The sequence below is a fragment of the Drosophila rhopaloa genome, unplaced genomic scaffold (assembly GCF_018152115.1).
Source record: "Drosophila rhopaloa isolate 14029-0021.01 unplaced genomic scaffold, ASM1815211v1 contig_115, whole genome shotgun sequence".
NCBI lineage: Eukaryota > Metazoa > Arthropoda > Insecta > Diptera > Drosophilidae > Drosophila > Drosophila rhopaloa.
In genome coordinates, this window is record NW_025334990.1 from 3,448,934 (window position 1) to 3,472,230 (window position 23,297).

At 38.7% G+C, this 23,297-nt stretch overlaps 1 protein-coding gene across 1 annotated transcript; it reads left to right on the forward strand.

Moving 5' to 3' along the window:
• The first annotated feature begins 18,617 nt into the window (after window positions 1–18,617).
• Window positions 18,618–18,935, forward strand: LOC108045509 (partner of Y14 and mago-like). Its single transcript, XM_017124871.2, has one exon. It carries the CDS (start codon window positions 18,618–18,620, stop codon window positions 18,933–18,935), a length of 318 nt encoding a protein of 105 aa, XP_016980360.2.
• Window positions 18,936–23,297: the final 4,362 nt, after the last annotated feature.

Below are 23,297 nucleotides of genomic sequence, written 5' to 3' on the forward strand. Positions count from 1 at the left end.
CTCATAAAAAATCCAAACTTCCTAACTTTAAAAACACCAAAGTTATGGCATTTCCAATCGGTCAGTTATATGGCAGCTATAGGATATAGTCGGCCGATCCTTATGAAATTTGGTAGGTCGGATTGATTGGCCAAATATAAAACCAGTAGAAAATCTTAACTTTCTAACTTTACAAACACCAAAGTTATGGCATTTCCGATCAATCAGTTATATGGCAGCTATAGGATATACTCGGCCGATCCTTATGAAATTTGGTACGTCGGATTGATTGCCCAAATATAATACCCATAGAGAGTCCCAACTTCCTAACTTAACAAACAGCAGAGTTATGGCATTTCCGATCAATCAGTTATATGGCAGCTATAGGATATAGTCGGCCGATCCCGGCCGTTCCGACTTATATACTGCGTGCAAAGGAAAGAAGGGTGTGTGCAAAGTTTCAATTCGATAGCTTTAAAACTGAGAGACTAGTTTGCGTAGAAACAGACAGACGGACAGACAGACGGACAGACAGACGGACAGACAGACGGACAGACGGACAGACGGACAGACGGACATGGCTATATCAACTCAGGAGGTGATACTGATCAAGAATATATATACTTTATAGGGTCGGAGATGCCTCCTTCACTGCGTTGCACACTTTTGACCAAAATTATAATACCCTCTGCAAGGGTATAAAGAATACAAGTTTGTATAACATACCGTAGTTGAACGTTTAATGAGCTGCCGGAAAATTTGCATTTAAAAACAAGAAAGGAAAGCTAACTTAGGGCGGAGCCGAAGTTGAAATACCCTTGCAGAATATTCTGCAAATTATATTCTCCAAAATCATTCATAATGCATTCTTAATACTCATAAAAAATCCCAACTTCCTAACTTTAAAAACACCAAAGTTATGGCATTTCCAATCGTTCAGTTATATGGCAGTTATAGAATATAGTCGGCCGATCCTTATGAAATTTGATATGTCGGATTGATTAGGCAAAAATAAAACCCATAGAAAATCCCAACTTCCTAACTTAACAAACACCAAAGTTATGGCATTTCCGATCAATCAGTTATATGGCAGCTATAAGATATAGTCGGCCGATCCTTATGAAATTTGGTACGTCTGATTGATTGGCCAAATATAAAACCCATAGAAAATCCCAACTTCCTAACTTTACAAACACCAAAGTTATGGCATTTCCGATCAATCAGTTATATGGCAGCTATAAGATATAGTTGGCCGATCCTTATGAAATTTGGTACGTCAGATTGATTGGCCAAATATAAAACCCATAGAAAATCCCAACTTCCTAACTTTACAAACACCAAAGTTATGGCATTTCCGATCAATCAGTTATATGGCAGCTATAAGATATAGTCGGCCGATCCTTATGAAATTTGGTACGTCAGATTGATTGGCCAAATATAGAACCCATAGAAAGTCCCAACTTCCTAACCTAACAAACAGCAGAGTTATGGCATTTCCGATCAATCAGTTATATGGCAGCTATAGGATATAGTCGGCCGATCCCGGCCGTTCCGACTTATATACTGCGTGCAAAGGAAAGAAGGGTGTGTGCAAAGTTTCAATTCGATATCTTTAAAACTGAGAGACTAGTTCGCGTAGAAACAGACAGACGGACAGACAGACGGACAGACGGACAGACGGACAGACGGACAGACGGACAGACGGACAGACGGACAGACGGACATGGCTATATCAACTCAGGAGGTGATCCTGATCAAGAATATATATACTTTATAGGGTCGGAGATGTCTCCTTCACTGCGTTGCACACTTTTGACCAAAATTATAATACCCTCTGCAAGGGTACACTCATACCAAAATTAACCCTAAAAACAAGAAATTCGCCTTATTTTTGACTTCAAAGGCATCGCACCTTAAATTTTAGGGTAAATTTTTCTAAAATTAAGGGCGTTCCTTTCTAAAATCTAAGGCAAAGAGCCCTAAAAACAAGAAAAACTTTTCTAAAAAATAGAAAAATATTTCTTAATTGTAGGGTATTTTTTCTAAAAATTAGAAAAAATGTGCCTACATTCATCATGATGTAATTTTTCATTCAGGATTATATGTACATACACATATATGATTTAAGCACTTCGCTATTCATTCAGAAAAGTCACCAATTTTGTATTAGTATTGCACTACTGAATTGCCAATATCGATTTCAACTGTAATTCTGTGGGGAAGAGAGAAAGAAAATTAGTACAATTATGATTTATTTCAGTTCTTACAAGTTAAAACCGATAAGTATCTTATCCGAAAAAACTTTTAATTTTATTCGTCCGTCGGTGGGATTCGAACCCAGGTCTCCCGCGCGTCAGTTCAAAGACATTGAATGGAGCCACGGTCGCGCGCGAAGAGCGCATGGCAAACCAAAGACAATATGATGGGGCGTTTGCGAAGACTATTAGGTTAAAAAAGTTTTTAGAACTCGTTAAGTCGCAACTGTGAAAGTCGAAATATTTAAAATACATTTTCTAAGATGATATTTCATATGACAAAAAATATTTTAATTACTTTTCCATAAAGGGTAAAACCTTTAGTCGTTCTAAGCATTACTTTTCATCTGTGATTATAGCACAAGTAAAAAAAGAAAAAAAGAAAGATGTCGGCAGCTGAAATTGAACTTGCGGAGCTTAGATTTCTGGTCAGACGTTCTAACCCCTAGGCTACTCAGACAGGGTTAGAACAATGTTATGGTCATTTTAGAAAATGTTTCCTATGTTATAGAAAATATTTCTATATTTTGGGATTAATTTCTATTTTTTAGAAAATATTTCTATATTTAAGAAAATATTTCTATATATAAGAAAGCGTTTCTATGTTTTAGGGTTATCGAATTTTTAAGGTTAATTTGAGAAAATTTTTCTATTTTTTAGGGTAAATAATTTTTTAGGGCAGAATTTCTAATTTGAAGAAAAAAATTTATAAAAATAAGTGCCATTTTTACTAAAATATAGAAATTCTTTCTTGGATTTAGGGTGAGTTTAGTTTATGGCGACAATTTCTACATTTGAGAAACACTTTCTTGATTTAAGAAAAGTTTTCTTGTTTTGAGAAAAAAATTCCTTGAAAATAGAAATCTTTTCTTGGATTTAGAAAAAATAAAGTTTTAGGGCGAATTTCTAAAATGTAGGGTTAATTTTGCTATGAGTGTATAAAAAGGAAAGACAATGCTTTTGCTTGTTACACCCAAGATGCAAGAAAATGAGCTGGTCTTTTTGTGTAGGTGCCCCAACAAACTTTGCCTGTATTCCTCATTACTCATTAGACTTGCACGTCGGGCTAAGGTCTTTGATTTAACACCTAAAAAGGAGCTGAGCTGGAGCAACAAAGGCCTCATTAATTAGGAATGTTAAGATGATGAAAACTAATCTGCTAAAAGCACACTCTCGCTGCATTCACCCCGCCCCCATCCTCACACCTTCTGAATCCTTTAGGTGAGTCATTTGTCTGCCAGGATCAACGGAAGGCGGGTTGCAGGGAGTGGCTTTGGAGGCGTCATTGTTTGGCACCGGTTCACATGCGCTTAATGCACTTGGAAGCCCGGGCTTCACCTTCGACAATGTTGCTGGATAAGCACAGACGGCAAAACACTGGCAACCAACTTACCAAGCTCCAAGGACCCTGCGGAAGCGAAGGATAGACCATGAGGCAAGGACGTCAAGCTGAAATCTGTGCAAATCACAAAATTGGAAAAATCGAGGCGAAACGAGGGAAAAACACAGGATGGGGGCGAGGCAGAGGCATAGCAAGCTAAATGCCAAGCGAAGTAGAAGCCGGAATCAGAATCGAGTCCTCCATTAGAGTTGGCCATAAAATAAGCAACTTGTATCGGTAGCTGCAGCTCCGCCAGTGGCCTCAACTTTACCAGCTCATTTTGCACATGGAGAAAAGGATGATCTAACTTGTTTACAGTACTTAAATAGATAAATCTAATGCTAAGTAATAAATGACTTTTTGTTTATTAAAAATCATTCCAAAGAAATAGTTGTAAATTAGGGTACACTTATTATTTTTATTCAATTTAAAAAATAGTACAAAATATGGGGTCAACTATACCATGGGATAAGAATAATAAATTTATCCCTTACCCAAATGAGGTTTTTCCCTTATTTTCTATTGAGTATTTAATGATTTCCAAATTGGAGACTTTGCATTTCCCTCAGTGCACTCGTAAGCTCATGATGCCCCAATGCATGACGCTTGGCTGAGTGCAAATTCAATTAACTTGTTACAACACAAGCTCAGGATCAGCTTTGGCATCAGCATCTGCCCAGACGGGATTGGGATTTGTATCTGTATCTGGGCCTGCACTGCAGCACTAAAACTGGGTCCGGAAAAGGGTTCTCAATGCTGGGCCATCATTTCTTGGTCCGTCCGCCGCCGACTTTTGTTTATTCTATTTCGAATTTTAATTCCAATCAAATTGGTTTTTGCGGTGCGCGCTCAAACAAACAGTTATTTGATTTGGGAACCCTTGGAAAATGCATTTTTCCTTATTCAATTAATAAAAGATTTCGAAGGCAAACATCCATAACCAAGTGACATTTACTTTGGCTTAGATAGACAGACGCAAATGGAAGGATAAGCTAGGATCTACTCCAGCTAAAGTCGTTTTAGTCCACATGAATTTCTTAGCACCTCAAATTGAAATTAATAATCAAATGTCAATTACTCAGTGAACTAGCATGAAAGCAATGCAAATATATCCAAACAAAACATAATCAAAATACAACTTGTTTGCTTAGAGAAAAAACAAGAGAGAACGCTATAGTCGGGTGCCCCGACTATCAGATACCCGTTACTCAGGTAAAGGGAGTGCGAGGGAGATGGAGATATAAACTTTGATCACGCATAACTTTTTAACGAATGGTCCGATTTGAAAAATTTCTTCTACATTTCGATAGGTATTGATAAACACAATAAAACTGCATTTTTACTTTTCCGAAATATTTAAATTTTTAAAATCGTATATAAGCGATTGTGGGCGTTAAAGGGGGCGTGGCACCTTTTTGAAACAAACTTGCGCTGCGTAGGAACTCCTAGAATCTGCATGCAAAATGCCAATCTTCTAGCATTTATAGTTTCCGAGATCTCAGCGTTCATACGGACGAGACAGACGGACAGACAGACGGACAGACGGACAGACGGACAGACGGACATGGCTATATCGACTCGGCTAGTGACCCTGATCAAGAATATATATACTTTATAGGGTCGGAAACGCTTCCTTCTAGCTGTTACATACTTTTGCACGAATACAATATACCCTTTTACTCTACGAGTAACGGGTATAAAAAACATAGACAACTTTCGGGGAGCTCTAAAAATTTGTAAAAAGAAATAAAGATTTAAGAAAAAAGATTTAAGGAAATAAATAATATTATATTTTTATTTATTTAAATAAAATTATATTTTTTACCAAAAACAGTTAAAATTTTTTCAAGAATTTTGTTTAAGCAATATAATCTAGGGATAGTACAAGACATTTTAAAGTTTTTATAGAATGCTGAGTATAATACTGGAGATCCGATTATCTTCTATGTTTATAAGGGAACTAAAAATATAAATTCCAGCTTAAACTGTCCTAACTCAAATGTTGCTTTAAATAATATTTCCCTGCTACCCGTTCACCCGCTAAACTGACAACAGCCGAGGGCGAAGTATTCATGTTGGCCCCTTTTTTCCGCCATTTTCGACAGTACCTTAAAAATATTCCCCATCGCAGTGGTCCATAATTTATGGCCTGTCCCAATGCCTGTTTCCATTATGAATTCATTAGCACCTGAGGGCTACGCAAAAGAACACAGCGACCGAAAAAAAGGGGAATTTAAAACAGAAGTGAGTTGACGTTTCCACCAAAAAAAAAAGGTCTCAGAAGCACAAACTTTTGCGGGGTATTCAGCCAATGCCAATAGGTTAAAAATTAAGGCCGAAAGGCCGAAACAAGGCTGCTGAACTTTGGCCACTTTAAAGTGGCTTAAGGACAGTCTGATCCCGGGATTCCTTCCGATGTGACCCGGTCATGCATTTGCATATCACAAATTGTTATACTAAACCAACAGAGTGCTCTGAATCAGAATCTCGGGGACTGAGACTGATTTGCCCGGAGAGCTGCACAAATGATGCGATCCGTGTGGGACGTGCTTCGCCGTTTTGGCCGCAAAATCAATGGTGCTGGCCAGTCCGGCAAACCGATGCACGTTCGCCAGCTGCAGTCCCAACTGGCTGGCTGCATTTGCAATTAGATGGCAGAGTGGGTCTCGTCTCGTCTCGTCCCGTCCCGTCTCTGAAGGATTCGCTGAGATTTTGCGGCGCTAAACAGCTAAATGGCCGTGACAGCTGCAATCGAAGTGAGGCCAGCCAGCAATTTATTTTTCTGTTAGCCAAATCTTGCGACATTTTATGACGTCTGCTCCTTTGGACCGGGAGTCCTTGCTCTTCTCATCCTTGGCCGGTGTCACCTTAAAGGCGTTGCCAGCAAATCAACGTCACGTCCTCCAATCCGAGGCGTCCATAAAAAATGTCTCCGTGTCTGGATTCCCATCATGCAATTCTGCCATTCTCCATTTTTCTGTCCGCACGAGTTGAGGAATAGTTTTGCTGACTGCTGCAGAAGTAGCCATCCCCAGTTACCCTTTTTCCTCGACTTTGGGGTGGACATGTGTGCTCAGGTTCGGCTACGTGCCCCGATCTGCTTACAAGTTCACAGTTGCAGACCATTTTCTGTGGGCAAGGTCATCGGGGGTCAGTGGGTGGGGTTGCCAGGGCCACTACGTTGCCAGTTTATTTGTCGCAGTTGACAAATTGATATGAATTGGCCAGGAAATCTGTTGCAGAGACCAAATACAATCGTCGAGCAATAAAATGAAATTCGATATAATCGATCTAAATAATCGTGGAGAATCGTAAGAAAATGTTCGATGGCTGAAAATTTATTTTATATTATGACATCCAAGTTTTATAAGTTACCAATATAAATTGATTACTATTACCTTTTTCTGCTGTTTATATAATTAAGACAACCAATGCAAGGACGACTGTGATCGATTTTATAGAACTGCACTTTTCATCTAAACAAAAGTAGCTTAGTACTTAGACCAATTTAAAGAAATTTAAAAGGATTATGTTTGTCGTATGAGCATTAAAATAAGCATTAAAAGTAAATTCACTTTAAAATCCTTTGGAATAATTTATAATAAAATAATTTAATAATAAATTCATATCTCGAGATGTCACATTTTATCTAAAGTAAACTAGTTTAATAGCTATATCAACTTAAAAAGCTTGCCACTTCAATTTATTTATAAAAAATGTTTATCATATGAGAAAAATAATTTATTGAACTTATAAAATACAAAATATTTGAACAAGTATTTTCACTTTAAAATCCTTGGGAATACTTCATAATAAAATGACTTCAAAATGAATTACTTTCTCGTGCTGTCAGTAGTCTCGTAACCTTTCGAATCAATTGCCTTTTGCATTGTGTGATTGAAGTTGTACCTTTCAGCACTTAAAATGTCAAAAGTTCATTGCGTTTTCGTCTGAACTTTGGACCCCCGCCTCAATGCTTCGAAATGTTTTATCTTTTCAATGGTTCTCGTATCGATTGTCGGCACAGAGAAATCGGCCCGTTCAATAAGTCAGAGTTCGGCATTTGTCATGAATCAGTCCTTAACCCCCTGTTGCCCACTCTTCTTTTCCCGTCTGCTAATGTCGTTGCACATTTGAGTCCACGTGACCATCGTGTGTATCCACCGCAGGGTTGAATGTCCGAGCTGCTCCTCCACCTTTGATTTGTTGTACACCTCTGCCCCCGCCCCCTCCTTCACACCACCCCCTTTCGACCCATCGGCGCCCATGGTTTGTTGAGTGTTCGTTGGTTTGTTTCACTTCAATCAGTTGTCGGTTGACTGCTTTCGTTAAGTGCCATCTTTGCATGTGTCCGGGGGTCCCTTTCGCCCCTTAACCTGTCCGTCACTTGGGGATAGCACGCAATGCCGATCGACCCCCTTTGGCCCCCCTTGCAGCCGCCCCTGGCCACCAGCCACATTGCAAATTATTTGGGTCTGTCACAGGCGTGATTTGGACTTTTGATTACTTGATTACGTTTGCAATGCGTTTCCTCTCTCTGTGGCACTGGACACTGGACATTGGACACTGGACACCGGACACTTGCTGGATCTTTTCGTTGCCATCTGGACGGGTGATGGACTCGTCGTCTCCGACCCCCTTTCAATTTACACACAAAAAAAACATGGGCAAAACTTAAATTTTATTTTATCAAGATCCAAACGAATGATTTGGATAATGTGTGAAGCTCTTTTTAGGCCAACATAATGTATAACCAATATCCCACACAATTAGCAAATTTAAAAGGGTTTTTGAGAAATATTCTTTAGCAATAAAATAGAATTTGATATTTATATCATAAAATAAAAGTAGTTACTGTTTTATTAATTTATTGTAAGTTAAAACTTATATTTACCCCTACTAAAATGCACATACCCCCTTGCCCATCTGCACAAATAATATTAAAATAATTTTAAACTCTTTTTTTTAATTTTAATCAGGCCATATTTTATAAATTTTAATTTTTATTTCTTGCGATTGATTTACTTTGTCTAAATTGTGGTTTTGATAAAATGCCTGAGCAGTAATCCTTTTTCCATTCACCCCAGTTCAAATATGTACTCTCACATTATTTCTCTGAGTGCACCAATGGAACCGACAAACGCCATCGTCGGATGCGGGCTGCCTCTCGTCAATGATTTAAATGGAGGTCAAGTGGAGTTCTCTTGATTGACGCAGTACATTGAACGTTTCCCACCGCCCCCCTCCATTTTGCCCATCTCCTTGGAACATCCGAGTCAATCTTTTAGCCAAAATGTAATTTGCACATTGATTACATGAAGAGAAAATGAGTTACGCTGCAATTTAGTGGCGCAAATGAAGTGAAACCGATCGGCAATTTGTTGATAGTTTTGTCTCCAGCTGCGTCACAGATTACAATTGTGGGTGGAAAACTAGGATGAGTCATGTATTTGAGCAAGTCATAGCCAAGTTGATTGACTTAGTCTTGGTTGGAAGATGGGAAGGGATTTCTTTAAAGTAAGTCAAGACCGACATGTTGCCTGCAGACGTATTGATGGAAAATACTTTATATCACAGTTAGATTTTGAAAGCGTTACAAGTTTATTATTCATTATTTATTATTAATTTAAAAATGGCTATTTATTAGAATTTGAACATGTTCAACTAGTCGTATACGCGTTATTGTCGTTTTAATTGCAAACCAATGTTTAAGCTAAGAAGATGTTTAAGTTTACTTATTTGTTGGGAATAAACATATAGTAATGACCCTGAAGTTATATTCCTAATCGCTTGAAAAACTGTAGATCTTAAGACTTTAAGACTTTAAGACATTTTTCAAACAGTACACCTGTAAAATAAAATGACCTAAGAAATGGTAAAAGTAAAAAACAAATTTAGGAATAATAACTTAAAGTGGCCCAGTCCATATGGCCAATTTTTCTTTAAATATTGGGTCAAGTCTCTTCTGTTACGTCATTAATTCTTATTTTAAGGGAATTTTGACCATTTTTAACGTAATTTTGTTTTTTGGGTGTATATTTTCTAAGTTAATTTGACCTATGCCAACATTAACCCACTCGAGTGCACTTTGCGAAATGTTTACGTCCACCGACAGCCGTGGCCAAAAGATCCTGCCAACAGACACTTTTCTTCGCCGACTCCACCACGTTTGACTTTAACCAACAGAAAGCCGCTTAATTGCCGGCCATTTGACCGGCGGCGCTGTTCACTCCTCCCCGGCCCATTATCGTGTATAAATCAGTCAACACCCAGTCGCTCAATTTTCAACACTTGACTATTAAAAACTTTGGCGAATTTATTTAAGGAGAGTGCGAATCCGGGGCACGGGGAGGGGGGGCGCCCGGAGGCGCCAGTCGGGAGTACCGAGTTCGTGGAGTGGAGTTAATTGCTCGCTTCCATGTTGTTTATTCTTGGTATTTTAAAGAAAATAATTCATAAATTAATTTGGACATGAGGGAAATATGAGCGAAAATACCAGAAATATTCGTTGAGCGCGCGGTGCAGAGAAACGTTTTATGAAAAATCACCTCATAAATTTGCAGCTACGTGAACGGCAGCAATTATGATGGGTGGATGGGGGTTAAGGAGGAGCTTACGTGACCAGGTCGAAGAATCAACATCCACTTTTATTTACTCAACAATTTGGCAACCTTTTTGTTAACAACTTATCAAAAATTATGTCAAAATTGCAACGCCAAAGGGTTGGCTGGTTGGTTGCCGGGTTGCCTGGCTGCATGGGTTAAGGTTAACCCACTGCGTCCTGGCCGTTTCTGCTGATTGGCATTCAAGCACTTCATTACAGCAATTGCCCCATTGAAGCCCAGCTCCCAGTGCGAGGAATTGAAATTTCACGCAAGTTGAGCACACAAGAAGGAGCCGGCAATAAGTGGGGGTTAAAATGGGAAAAGGGAGAGGGCGGGGATGGGTTAAGGGGGCGCAGCGGCAAAAGGGGGAGTGGCTGCAAAAGGGAGTGCAACACATGCAAAGCAATTTAAATGTCGGCCATCGCCTGAGTACTCGCTTGAGTTTGCACAGGGAAAAAAACATATTAATTGGCCTTTAATTTCAAATTGTCGGTGTGGCAAAAACCACTATTATTGACAAATCAACATGGAACTAAATTTAAAATATCACAATTATTTTAGCACATACAATATTGCGAATTAGGATCGTTGGCCCCCTCCAAGCATGTAATCTTCTGATTTGTTTTGATTTTGTTGATATTTAAAGAACATTTTAGCTGTTTCTTAAAAAAACTTAAAGATAGGGTCGATTGCCAACAACCTCTTCAACAATATTTAGAAGTAACATATTTTTAAAGTCAATATAAAAGCAAAAAATCGTCGTTGAATCTTTTGCGTTTTAATATTTCTCGGAGTTAATTTGCTTTAATTTTATTAAACAAATTTATAATATTAAATTTTAAAAGTAGTCATGTGTTACCTCAGTAAAGGTGGATTTTGATTTCTTGGTAATAGAGGAAATAGACAATCATAAAGTCAATTAAATAACTAAATGTCTGTATAGCTTTATAAATTTGAAGTGCTATTTCCGTTTCGAAATGTGGAAATTCTACTGTATTCTTAAGACAAAAATAATAAATACAAAAGTGTGATTATTTATATAATTAATTTTTGTGTTGTGGAGCTTTAAGAATTTATTGTTACTATTATATTAAGAAATTGCATTATTGTGTGCGTATGTGAATTTATTTCAGTGCTTGGCCATTGGACATGCTCCCGTTTTTGCATTGTTGACCGCTGAGTGATGCAGGTTGCCCCTCCCTTTTCTCTCCTTTCTCCCCGCCCATCCGCTTTTCAGCTTGTTTGGGTTCCTCGCGTTTTTCGCGCCGCGCAAGCCGATAATTTATTAAAGGCGATTATTATGGCCTGGTTCGAACGAGTTTGCACTCGTCTGGGAACTGAGAATGGAAATGGGAATGGGACCTGCGTGTTGTGGTAATTTACTGCCCGAGGGGCGAAAAAAGGCAGGGGGAGGGGGGGAGGGAAGGCGGCTCCACAAAGGGGGGTGCAAAAAAAGCGATCCATAGGGATCCTTGGACGTGTTGTACTTTGAGGTATTTACATATGAAATGTGTTAAATTGAGCTCTTTTTTAGCACAAGTTTGTTTTAGCGTACAAATTGCTGCTGACCCCCCACAACCCCCGCTCCCCTGCCACACGTAACTGCCCCCCTGGAATTATAGTTTCAACATTCCGGCAACTCAGTCGCGGGACCCCACATAATCGGCCGACGATTTGATTAAAAAATCGCACAATCATCGCCACGAGGACCTGACCACAAAGGCACCCCAAGGGTCCCTCAGAAAAAATCACAACGACGATGACGATGACGTCGGCCAACCATCGCTCCTTCAACTAATGAAAAATTTGCATATCGTATGCCGCCTGCTTACCATCCCCCACCCCCATCCACCAAAGTTGAAAGTTTGTTTTGTTTGGGGGGCGTGGCATCGTAAAGTGCATTCAACTGGGCAAATTTTTAAAACAGCACATTTGTGCCGCCCTGCAGTTAGTTTTTGTTTGTTGCCTTTCCACTTTGTGGTGCAAATTTTAATTGCTTTTATTTGAAATTAGAATTAAAGGCTTTAATGAGGTAGGAAACTCATTGAAATTGGTAAAAAAAAATATAATCTAATATTACTTTTATATGAAAGCAAATCACTTTTTTAGTCCTTGGTAAAAAGTTAGTTTAATATTTCCTCTACCTATTTAAATCCTTGTCCCGTGAAAGAACATTAGAGATCGATTTTAAATTTGACAGTGAAATATAACTACTAAGTTAGGTTACTACTATTACTAAAAATAGTAGGGGCATTAGTTAAAATAAGCATGCTTCACAGATAAATAACAGTTTTAAATCAATTCAAATGATTTGAATACTTTTTACAAATACCCATAACTTATTAAATCAACGAATTCCAACAAACTATATAAAAGGTTCTAATAAATGACCAGAATTTGCATGAACTCAAAACTATGCTAAATGATTACGAATGTCATCCCTAAAGAAAACTTGGTATCTTTTTCAGCAACCCCATTAGAGCGACTTAAGTAAGACACTCAAATCAGAATTGACAGTGCAATCAAATCTGCGATCCTTCCTAGTTCTTCCCAGTTGATTTGGCCAATGGCTATGGGGTTATATCCCTTTCCTCATCCCAGTATGGAACCCGCCCCTTTGGTCATGGAGCCTACTTTTTATGGGCCGCAAAACTTTACGCAAAGCTTCCGTTTTGTTTTGTTTCGTTCTGTTCTTTTTTGGTCCTTTTGGTCTCCCAGAGGAAATGTCCAATTTGACAGCACAGACGCCCAAATTGAAGACATGTGCTGAATTTTATGGCTTTTAAATAAGAAACCATAAAAGACAACAAAACAAAAGGACAGTCGACAAGATAGGAGCAAAAAGGAGTCAACAAACCGGAAATTGTCAAAGGAATCAAACTAAACGGAAAGCGAAAACATTTCGAATGTATATACATATATATATATTTAAAAATAAAATGATCAAATTTTATGCGCACTTCAGGCAACGAAATGGAAAGTCCTCAGAGGGCGAGTACTTCATAATGAATGAACACTGTTCCGAGGCGACGCCTTCCTGTCTTGGTTAAAATTACAAGAGTCGCAGGGGATGGCTGACTTCGTTAACTTGGCCACAGAGGGTCAGGCCACCAGTGAGGGAAACTGGCGGGTCAGGGGTCAGGGGTCAGCGATAAAAGGTAATGAAAACAAACGAAACGAGACGAAAATGAAACGCATTGCAATGCCAAACGTTTTTATCTCGCTTTGACTTAAAGGACAGCCCCCCCCCTTTCCCAGCAAATGCTATTTACACATCACAAAAAAGCAAGATGGAAATGCTGGCAAAACGAGGAAAGTCTGCCAGTAATAATGGCACAGCCAGAGAGATGGTAAAAATACCGAAAAGTGGGAGGCGGTGGGCTGGAAAACTACGAAGACTACGGAAAAAGCCAACTGTTGGTAGTAAAAGCATTTAGATTTCACTTAAAAGAAACTAAAAATGTAAAACGAATGCCAGGCACCTCCACAAAGCGATGATGGCAGGAAATGAAATAGTAAAGGTGTAAGAAAATCAAGGTGGAAAATGGTTTGGGTTGGGGCATGACCACAGTCCAATGATGGGTAGCAAGTACTGGGGGAATACAATTCCCTTTGGAGCAAAAAAAAGAAGCGGGACTGAGAACTGCAAGAGTGGTTCTAAAAGCTTTGCAATCTTTGTTAATTGCGGGGTGCACAATGAAAATTGGTGGGGAGGGGGGCGAGAGTAGTTGCAGGTGGTAGACCCACCTGAATTTTCCCCAGCACCTCAATTAAGTCGAAAGCTCCAAAGAGGAAAGACAATGAGAGAGCAAAAGTTAAATGATTTAAATGTTCCCAACAGGGAAGTTAACAAAAAGAAAAGTCAGCATTAAGTCCGATTTCAGCTGACATAGGTAAGCATTGTTGTTCCCTTTATTTTCCTCTTGGGGAACTCTTTTCGGAAAAGCCTCTTATCAAAAGCCCAGTTCATTCCCCCACTTATCCATCGATATAACCGATAATCGTCTCGTCTAAGCCAGGCACAAATCACAGAGACTTCTCGTTTCCCTCGAAAAGGGTGCTGTTGCTGTCCATCTAATGAAGCGAATACTAAATGTCTTCTGGATTACAGTTCAACTTGTTGAAGTAGGTATTCCTGTATAGTTTATAAAAATATTTACGAAAATGAACTTACTAAAACTTATTTTTAAAAACAAATTATATAACGATTAAAATTTGTTTTTAGTGTCAGAGAGATTTTTAAGATGCGCCTGATAATTATTTGGTTCCAAATTGAACTATACGGGATCAACTTAAATACTAGTATTTTAACTAACAATTATTTTCAAAATAAACTTAAAGATTTGAGAAAATATAATTTGTTCAATATTTATTCTATCGAATTTATCTTTAGAGTTTTGTAGTAATATCTCTAGAATACCCAATAACACAATACTTTCTTTTCTAATTCCAACAGCTATTATAAAACTAGTGTGTCTAGCTATTTGTTGGACATTCCATGGAAGTGCGACTGTAACTCTTTATTTTTCCCGCTAGCTCAGTTCTTTGTTTGTGCTTCTCTTTTGTAGTTTCCAGGGCATAGTGTGACAAAATCGCTTGAGCCGGCTTAACGAGGCTTGTAATTGAATTATGCGATTTCATTGTGATTATTTTCAAAGCTCTCCCTCTGAAGGAGGGCGAAAGAGGAGCACTGCCTGGTTGCCTTGTCACTTCTGAGTAATGAGATACATAAAAGTTATTTAAACTTTTAAATCCGCGTCGCTGCCTTTTACTTTCGCATTTCGTTTCATCCCCGTTTTCCATCGCCGCCCCTCGCGAAAAAGGGGGGATTCGGTTGGAGGCTAGTTAAACGTTTGAAAAGTTTTCCAACTGAGCCGCTGAAATGATTTGGAAAATTACAACAACCAAGGACCACACCAAAGCTGAGTGGAGCAGATCAGAGGAGCTGACAAGGAAATACAAATGAGTCGTCGTTTTTACGGCCGCCCCTAAAGAATGCTGCTGTTGACAGTAGCCCCCTGCCCCTGCCCCTGCCCCACATCACCCTTTATTTGCCCCCGACACCCCCGCGCTTTTAGCCACCCCCATCGCGTTGTTCGTGCATTTTCCACATGCCAGAGGAAAGGGTTGATTGGCATTTCTCGCAGAGTAAGCAAAAGTTTTTTCTTCTCCTCCCTATATATTTCTTTTTTTCTGTTTCTTTGTTTCAGTGGGGCGCCAACACCTCCCTGTCAGCCACCCACACAACCTCAAACGAACGTGGGTCACTCAGGAAAACGTAGCCTAAATATTAAGCACAATGTTCAATACTTGATTTATCTATATTATGAAATGGCTTTTACAAGGCTATATTTTCTTAGAATAATAAATTATATTTATTTATAGATAATTCAATCTATTAAACCTGAATATATGTTAAATCCAATTACATTGTTTTAAGAATATATGTATTTTTTTTTAGTTTTTCTTATTTTTTGAATGGCTAAGTTTAATCAAATTTTAACTTCATTGATTTAAGCCAAATTTCTGGAATATCCTAGGATTTTTTCTAAAATTGAATGTTAGAATGCTTTTAAAATGAAAATTAAGTATACGTTAGTACAAATATTCTTAGGCTTACAATATTTGTATAATTTTTAGAAACACTTTTTCTTGAGTGTAGCACTCGACACATAGGCAAGTGTTTCATTTTTTGGCTGATTGCGAGGGCTTGGCTCGGTACATCTCTCTATCTCGTACTATTTGGTGGGGGTGGGGGTAGGGGGGTTCCAGCCCCATTACCCCCCGGCTCATTGCCTTTGTGGGCGCCTATTTGGCCTGTCTGAAGCTCTCTGTCTCTGACGGCCTCCAACGGAATGCCGAAAATTCATTTGTATTTCAAAATCCCTTTTTGATGAACTCTACATTTTCCTCGAGCTCGTGTTTTCCTGCCGGTTGCTGTTTTTTGGTCCCAACATGTTCCCTCCTGGGCTTCCATCCTTCGTCGCCCTTGGCCTAAGTCCTCCCTATTTACTTCCCACTTTCTGCTTTTCCTGGTCTAATGCGATTGCTTAAAATGCTTAAATGTACAGAAAACAAAAATATTCTTTACACATTAATATTTTAAACTAGGTAATCAGTTTTTAAAGACTTAAGTAGAAAACTTCCTTGGCTTGATTTATTTTACTTTAATGATAAATATATAACGAAATGGTATCAAATTTTTGTCAGTGCATTTTACTATTCTGGTTCACTGGAGTATATGCTGTGTGTTCTCTGTTATTAGTTTACAAGAAGCACAAATATTCAAGTTCAACGAGAATTGTTTTACTTGCCGTAAAAAAAACTGAAGAAGTGGGCAGTGGAGTAGGGCTTTGTGTCTGGGCTAGAGAAAATGTTTTTCCCCCGGCCTTTTCCGCTTTTCCGCCTAACGTGATCCCCAATACAGACGCCATAAATTATCATGGTAATGTAGATTTGTGCGAGACGCCAGAAGGGTCCGTATCCGATTGGCACGCCGGAATCAGGACCCGGACCGGCCTCAATTACCTTTTGTCTTTGGCCACGGGGAAGTACCAGAACTCGTTGAATCATAATTGCAGTTCGGATGGCCCTTGAAAAACTTTAATTGCTCGACTGAGGGGTGGATGGGTGGGTGGCGGGCCTTAAACCGATTTATTTGATTTATGGGCTGTAGGTGCTTAGTGCTGCCAGACAGGTTCCCCATTCTCGTTCCCCTGAATTGCAGTTTCGCTTTTCGCCAAATTGAATCAATAAAGGTTGCTCGCAAAAAAGGAAAACTTTTGCGATTATAATTTATTGTGTTTTTACCCCCCAACTGTTTTTTTTTTTTTGCACTTGCAATTAATGTCAGACACACAGACGACAACGAGAGAAGAAAGAGACGGAATCAGCGACAAAGACAGAGAGGAGACGAATAAAAAACAATAAAAGCGAATTACATTAAAATTACACAATCAGCAAAAAGCAGCGGCGAAAGGAAGAAAATGGAAATGGAAACCTTGTTACGCTGCATGGAAAAAAAAAGCGACGAATTAGGCTAAGTTCAGCAAGTCGATTATCATATACTCTTTTGAAGGTGTTTCGAAATATTTCTCAAATTTCGTATCACCTTAATAAATCTTATTGCTGCACAATGTTTAGATTATTTAAAATTTTTTTTTGAATATGCTGATTCCATTTAAGGCATTTGCTTTGGAACCCTAAAAATGTACTATAGAAAGTTTCAACTTCGAATGCAAGCAGAAACATTGAGCTAAATCTTAAACAATCATTTTCAAAAATTATGTTTACTACCCAATTTAATGTACACAACTCGTTTGCAAAGCCAGAGTAATCACATTTCCAACATCTGATCAAAATGCCGTCTGTACGAGTGCAAAAAGCGAAATGGTGATTGGGAGGGGTTAGGTGGATTATTTCAGCGGGGAGTCTTGGCAACAGGTTCTTGAAACGCAATTGAAATTGTTGCTAAACGAGTTTTAATTAGACAGGCGAAGCTGCAGCAGCCAAAGCGGCTAAAACAATAAGTTGGCGGCGAGGATAGAAGTCAGGTAATTCCGCAAGGGGAGGCACTAATGGTATCCTAATTAGATGATAGTCAGTTGAGTCAATGCGAATGATGTGCTAAAATTGTGAATGATGTCGTGTGTCTTTTCTACCGAGTTCCCTTGCATGAAAACCGAATCGGAACTGCAGCAAAAAAGTTCACTTAATTACTTTCTTTGGCGAATTAGCGAAGGCGGAAATGAACGCGGAGATGAGTGCAGCAGTGGATGAGAGATTCAGAGAAATGGGGTGAAAGAGATAGATTCTCTAGAGACAGGACCATCAGGACTGGCAATAAAACAGCTAATCACGGCTTAAGGAGACTACTGAGTGAAGAGTGAGGATATGGGCTAAATAACAAAAGAGCAACGATAAATTAAGTTCTTTGATTTGGGGTAGAAAAACATACATAGATGTTTAAAGTTTCTGTAGGCTAATCAAAACTCTTACATTTATTTTATTAAAGATTTTTCTATATTTATTTTACAACAATTTTTACTTAAAAATCTAATATATAATAACATTATTCAACAATGATTATTGAAGCGTAAATTTTAACTTAAAAGTTGTAAAATCTAATCTTTTAAAAGTAAACATAAATATATCTTTCTATTGACCCACAAAATACGTTTCTAACTAAAATGATTAATTTTTGCATGTTTCTAAAAAATTTAAGTTAGTTGCGCAATGTTTAGCCTAATTTTAAAGTGTTGTTTATTCCATTCATTGGTGTTAAAAGCGTCCTTGTGAAATTCCCGAGTCCAGTGACAGGTCACATTTAAAAATGATTTTACCAGAGAAAAACAAATCGAAATTGGAGCTATTGATTTGTATAGATTCAGTACCAAGATGAGCACCCACCTGCAGTCCAATGAGAGCAAGATAATTCCGGCTTCCATGCGTCCCGATGGCTCATGGCGGAAGGCCCGTCGGTTGAAGGATGGGTATGTGCCGCAGGAGGATGTGCCGCTGTACAAAATCAGGGGCAAGGACGGAATATCCATATCCAGGTTCCCCATACTTACTGATATCGAGGAGGGGGAGGGAAAGGAGTGTAACCAGCCAGAAGTCAATAAATCCTCCGTTAACAAGGAGGTCTGTTTGATATCTAAGACCCTGAGCGATATACTGAAATTGGATGATTCTGAAGAGGTGGATAACAATTGAAAATGCACAGAAAGCGCGATCCAATTTGGCAAGCAGATAGTGCTACACAAATGACAACTAGTTAAAAGAATCCCAGGATTTCGACTTAAAAGAATCGGGCTTTAAGCGTTCATAACATAGAAATCAAACTCAGTGCCTTCTATTTTGTGCTCGTTAATGGACCCTTGTTAATAACTACAAACAGTTGAATAGAATTGTTGCCTTAGTTTGAAATAAAGATCCCAAAGCCAGTTGTTAGCATGTTAATATGTGTTTACTTATAGGTATCTCTGTAAATCCATTTGGTATATTCTGTTTTAAATAAATATGACCACATACAACATGTTGCTTTTGTTATTCCAATGCTTTTGTTATTCCAAGTATTTCGATTAACACCTTCAGTAAAAAAATCATATATGTTAATTATTTGTATGTAATGGAAACTTTGGCCTTCTGAAATTGAGTAAAGCTTCGTTTTAATTCCAATCATATATAAAAGTATTTAAATATAAAACGTTTCAATTCGATTTTTTAAATGACGCTTCCGTTTCGGTTGAACTTAAATGTGCCCGCAAGAAGTCGACACTTAATTAAGCCAATGAAGTAATTATCATGAATAAATCATGGGCAGCTAAATGAAATGAATGAGCCCATAAGCGATAAGCGAGGCACGTGAACAGAAGACACCTTCTCCTCCATTCCGTTCCGTTTCGTTCCGCACTGTCCTGTTCTGGTTTTTAGGCATATTCCCCACTGTCCACGAGGAGCCGAAAACAGACGGACATTTGTCGCTGGGCGAGATTGATTGAGCGTAACCTCGACGCGTTTCTCATTGTCGGCCGAATCGCAGAAATTTCTTGGCGTTTCGGTGTGTGTTAAATTGCTGGAATCGCTGGGATCGGTAAAGAGAGGTCCACGGACAAAGCGTCTAGTTGTGGCCAGCGATGCATGCCATCCATCTGGACTTGTTTCTTTTTTTTTCTAAATACCCCGCGTTTGAGGATTGCGCGAGCTGACAACGGAATTGATTTAATGCTATTTTCCAGCACATCCACAGGTGGAGTCCGGTTGTCCATTTGTCCAGTTGTCCACTCCTCCAGTTCGGTCTTGGCTGTCGTCCGCATCTCACAGATTCGACTGGCTCCCCTTAATTGGCCTCACTTTGGCGGTGCTTATTCATGCGTTGTTGCGGCCGTGGCTGGGCAACTTTTTTTATGCGCATCCCGCCCGGCAGAAAACATTTTAATTATGGCCGAGTGATAGGAACAATCGGATGGGCATTCCAGGAGCCAGGGGGCGGGGTTTGATAAGCGCATAATTGCCTTCAATTAAGCTGGATCTCTGCGGGGCAGGCAGCAAAAACTTGTGGGACACCTTCAAGTCCAAGTTAATTGAGTTCTCGTTGGTTTTATGTATGTGAGTGGAGAACTAAACTATTTGTGGTTTGTTACAATTTTACTTATTATAATGAAAGTTTAAGTTTTTTAAACACATTACTCGTAGATAGATAAAGGGTATATTAAATTCGTTGGAAAGCAAGTAATAGGTAGAATGAAGCGTGACCGACCCTAAAAGCTTTTAATATAGTATTGATTAGTATCAATGGCAAAGTCGATTAAGCCATATCCGTACTGTCTCTCAGCTTATGGTGTTGGTAATGCAGATCGGCAGATGGCGCCACCTAAACTTGTCAACTGGGGCACATTTATGTGGGATAGTACAAATTTCGATTTATTAATACGATTAAAATGACTTTAAGTGTTAACCGAGACCAACTTCTAAACCGCAACCACACTTTATACGACTTTAACTTTTCTTAAAACTCCTCGACGACTTCTCACTATTCTTCACTTCTTTCTTGCTGCTCTCTCGACGACCTCTATAATGTCTACTACTCGATTGTTTGCCCTTTTTCTCTTCGATAACCTCGATTAGAAATAAATAGGGCTATACATAAAATAAATTTAATACTCAAGCTGGACTCTCCTGATACTTTCGACTTAATTATAGGGTAAATAACTGATACTAACTTTACCAATCCTACATTTTATTTTGAAATAGCTGAGTAAAGGATATCTTATGGTCGACACCTATGACCTTACAGTTTCGCCTCGTATATATTTATATAAAGAAATTAAGCTGTGATTTTGCTGCAGGCTTATTGGCATTTAATTATGTTACAATAACTATGTTAACTTTGAATTTAAAGTAATAAACTATTTATGTTAGGCGTTTCAAAAAAGTTAAATGCCTACTCTAGAAGTCATCTTAAAACTTTAAAACATGACTTTAAGGCTGTGGCGTTAACCCGTTATATACGGGGAGGCCAAATAAATCTTCCTCTTCTACGGACAGAAAGTAACTTAATAACAAAAAAAAAAAAAAAAAAAACATGACCTTTTTTGGCCCCGATAATTATTAAGAAGTATTGATGAATTAGACAAAGTGCATAATTTTCCCTAACAAATTAGGAACCTTTAATCTGAGCCCTCGTAAAATATTCACTTCTAAAATATGTTTTGTACGGTAGAAATCGACAATACACATCAAGTTTCAATTCTGGTATTTAATTAACCTAAATGGAAGCGAACATGTACAATTTTAGATCTGACAGTTGAAGAGTGTCCTTTTAAATAAACAGAGTACACAGAGCTTAAATATCAGAGAATTTTCTACTGCCAAACGTAGAAGAAATCACTGGGCATCAATTATCCCAATCGGGCTTTCGTTTAAAATTAAATCGTGACATGTCGAACCAATCTGTGTCGCCTTGCAAAATCTCTACTCCCCATCCACCCCATTTAACTGAAAAATACAATGCATTTTGCTTTTCTCTTTCATTTTCGACTCTGAAATTTTCATTTTCCATACTAACAACGAAAAAGAGCAGTCGGAGAAAAGGAATTTGCATTTTCCTCGCATTTTTTTCTGGTCAAATTGAAACATTTATTTATAAACAGAGGACTGGCCAGCCTGAAATCGATAAATAAAAATAGGATAAAACGGCTACAAAGGACGAAACATCAAAAATGAAACGGCATTTCAATCAACACACAAAAGTGTACCATCGAAATGGAACCGGGAGTGGATTGGGCAGGGAAAGGGATCTGGATCGGGATCGGGATTGGTATTGGTATTGGTATTGCAATGGGGAAAGGGACGAGGACTTGAACTGGGGAACGGAATGGCTTGCTGCAAGCCCGGATTCTGGTTTTGGTTGAGTTTTTGTCGGTTGTGTAGTTTTTGTTTTCGATTTCGGCCTTTGGTTCGGACTTACCCCACTTTTTGTTTGTTGCCAGCAAAATGTTTTCACACCAACTTGGCCCGGAGAAGATTTTTTCTGGGCATTTAGCTCGCTTTTGTGATTTATTCGATGCTTTTCGGTGTGCTGCATAAAAAGTGCAGCGGGTATGGAGTCCACTTGATATTTGGGCTTCTATTTGCCCTTTTTGTTTTAATTAAAACCCCAACTTTAATCAATCGCCAAAGTCCGTATCGGAAATTGGGAAAATGCAACTGCCAGCGGAGGGTCGCTTTAATGGTCGAGCATTTAAATGAATTTCAAGATGAGCAACGAGCAGTTGGAGTTGCAGTTCGACGAGCTCTTGGCCACAATTGGTTTTCCATCAAACAAATTGAAACACTCCGTTAGTCAGTTAGCCAGTCAGTCAGTCAGTTAGTCAGTCGGTCGATTCTCTTGACTGCACTTAACTTAAAAACGTTTCATTTTATATGGAGGCCAGGCCGGAGACCCACATCTCCTCGTCTCTGGGGACTTTGGCTGGGCTTTGGGGTCGAGGATTGCGCCCATAAAGTATGCAACTTCATTGATAACATTTATTTCGAATGCACTCAAAAACCACTCAATAGTATGAAATGTGTTGCAGTTTACCTGCACCACACACCCACTTGAACCACAGACTCCATCCCTGGGGAAGATGAGGAGCGTGCTCGTATCGCATGTCGCTGCTTTAGCCCTGGCAAATGAGCAGCCAGATGAGATTCGCTTTGGTGTGTGCGATACGTTGTAGGAACAGGTACTCGAATAAGGGATACCTACTAATATGGAAAAAAATTTTTAAGTGATTCATTTTTTGCCTTATTTTATTTTGCGAGCTGCTGCAAGCCGTATGTTTTAAAGACAATCATTTAAATGACTGACATTAATGTCAATAATATTAAAATTTACCAAAAATAAAATTTTAAAAATCCAATTTCGATGTCTTTGTTTCTATTAACATCCCAATATATTTTAAATTTTATAGGAATATCGCAAATTGATATATTTAATGATTATGCCATTTTATTCATCCTCATAATAAGATAGAAGTGGGCTTTATGTTCGGAATTTTTATGGAAGTTTTGCAGTTTAAAGCCTTCTTA